The sequence below is a fragment of the Vollenhovia emeryi genome, unplaced genomic scaffold, assembly GCF_000949405.1.
Source record: "Vollenhovia emeryi isolate VEMERY1.0 unplaced genomic scaffold, V.emery_V1.0 DF949926.1, whole genome shotgun sequence".
Classification (NCBI taxonomy): Eukaryota; Metazoa; Arthropoda; class Insecta; order Hymenoptera; family Formicidae; genus Vollenhovia; species Vollenhovia emeryi.
Genome location: NW_011956440.1, coordinates 1 through 1,271, shown reverse-complemented (window position 1 = coordinate 1,271; position 1,271 = coordinate 1). Strand labels below are relative to the sequence as shown.

Sequence of the window (1,271 nt, the reverse complement as noted above, 5' to 3'; positions counted from 1 at the left end):
AATAGATGGTGTAGCCTATGATTCTACATATAGCCAAAGATACAATTTTAGGAAAAATAAGTAGTAAGTTGAGAAATAAATTATTAACATCATTAAAAAATAAAAAAAGGACAGAATGTGGAGGCTTGGATTATCAAATTACATTAAAAATTGGAATAAATTACATGATAACTTCTAATATAGATGTAGAAGATGGTTTAGTTAATGGAGTCTGTGGAAAATTGGAAAAAATAACTTTTAAATCAGGTACAGATGAACCAATGAAAATGTGGTTAGAATTCAATAATGATAGGATTGGTGTTGGAAAAAGGCGACCATACGTAGGGTATATGAATGAAAATAACATGAAAATGAGTTTGGTTCTGCTCTCACAAGTATCTATTGTATTGAATATTAATGAAAGAATGGGGTATCAGATTGTGAGAGAACAATTTCCTATCACGCCAGCCGAGGCATTAACAATTCATAAAAGTCAAGGACAAACCTACGAAAAAATGTGTATTGATTTAACAGAGAGCTATCGTATGACAAGGGCAATGCTTTATGTAGCATTGAGTAGAGTAAAAAAATTATCAGAATTATACATTAATAGTAGTTTTAAAGCACCAAAGAAACCATCATCAAATAATAATTTAGAATTAGAAATTAAACGTCTAAAAGAAAAGAAATTATTGAAATTTTCATATTCAAAAGTTATAAAGGGAAATCGAATAAAAATAATATATCAGAACGTAAGATCATTAAATAAAAATATTATAAATATATCCTGTGATAATTGGTACAAACAAGCAGATTTAATAATTTTTTCAGAATCACAAACAATTGCAACAGATAATTTTAGAAGGATTTAATATTCTTTTCAGAACATAATAATGTTAAACGTTTACCAAAAGGAATAATATGCTTTATCAAAAAAGGGATGAATGGATTAATTGATAAACATATTCAAAAAGATGAATTTGTAAATGGACAAAATCGGCATATTGACCTGATTCGCATAATCATAAATGAGGTTGAAATTATTACAGGATATAAGTCTCCGACAGTAACTAGAACTATGTTTATACACGAATTGAATAATATTTTAAGGCAGTCAATAAGTGATAAAAGAATTATAATAGGAGATTTTAATTATGACTCATATAATGAGGGAGGCTTTTTAGAAAATTATTTTAATAAAAACAAATTTAAACGTGCACTTAACCCAAAAATATCAACTACAAGGTTCAACACGCAGATCGATGTAATATTCATATGGTGGGGCGATGATT

The 1,271-nt window shown here is 27.7% G+C and overlaps 1 protein-coding gene across 1 annotated transcript; it reads left to right on the top strand.

Annotated features, from left to right (window-relative positions):
• Positions 1 to 183: 183 nt before the first annotated feature.
• LOC105570968 lies at positions 184 to 560 on the top strand (the record flags this gene model as incomplete). Its single annotated transcript, XM_012028430.1, has 1 exon — positions 184 to 560. A coding segment is annotated over one exon (377 nt), but the record flags the coding sequence as incomplete, so codon positions are not given.
• Between the last annotated feature and the right edge of the window lie 711 nt (positions 561 to 1,271).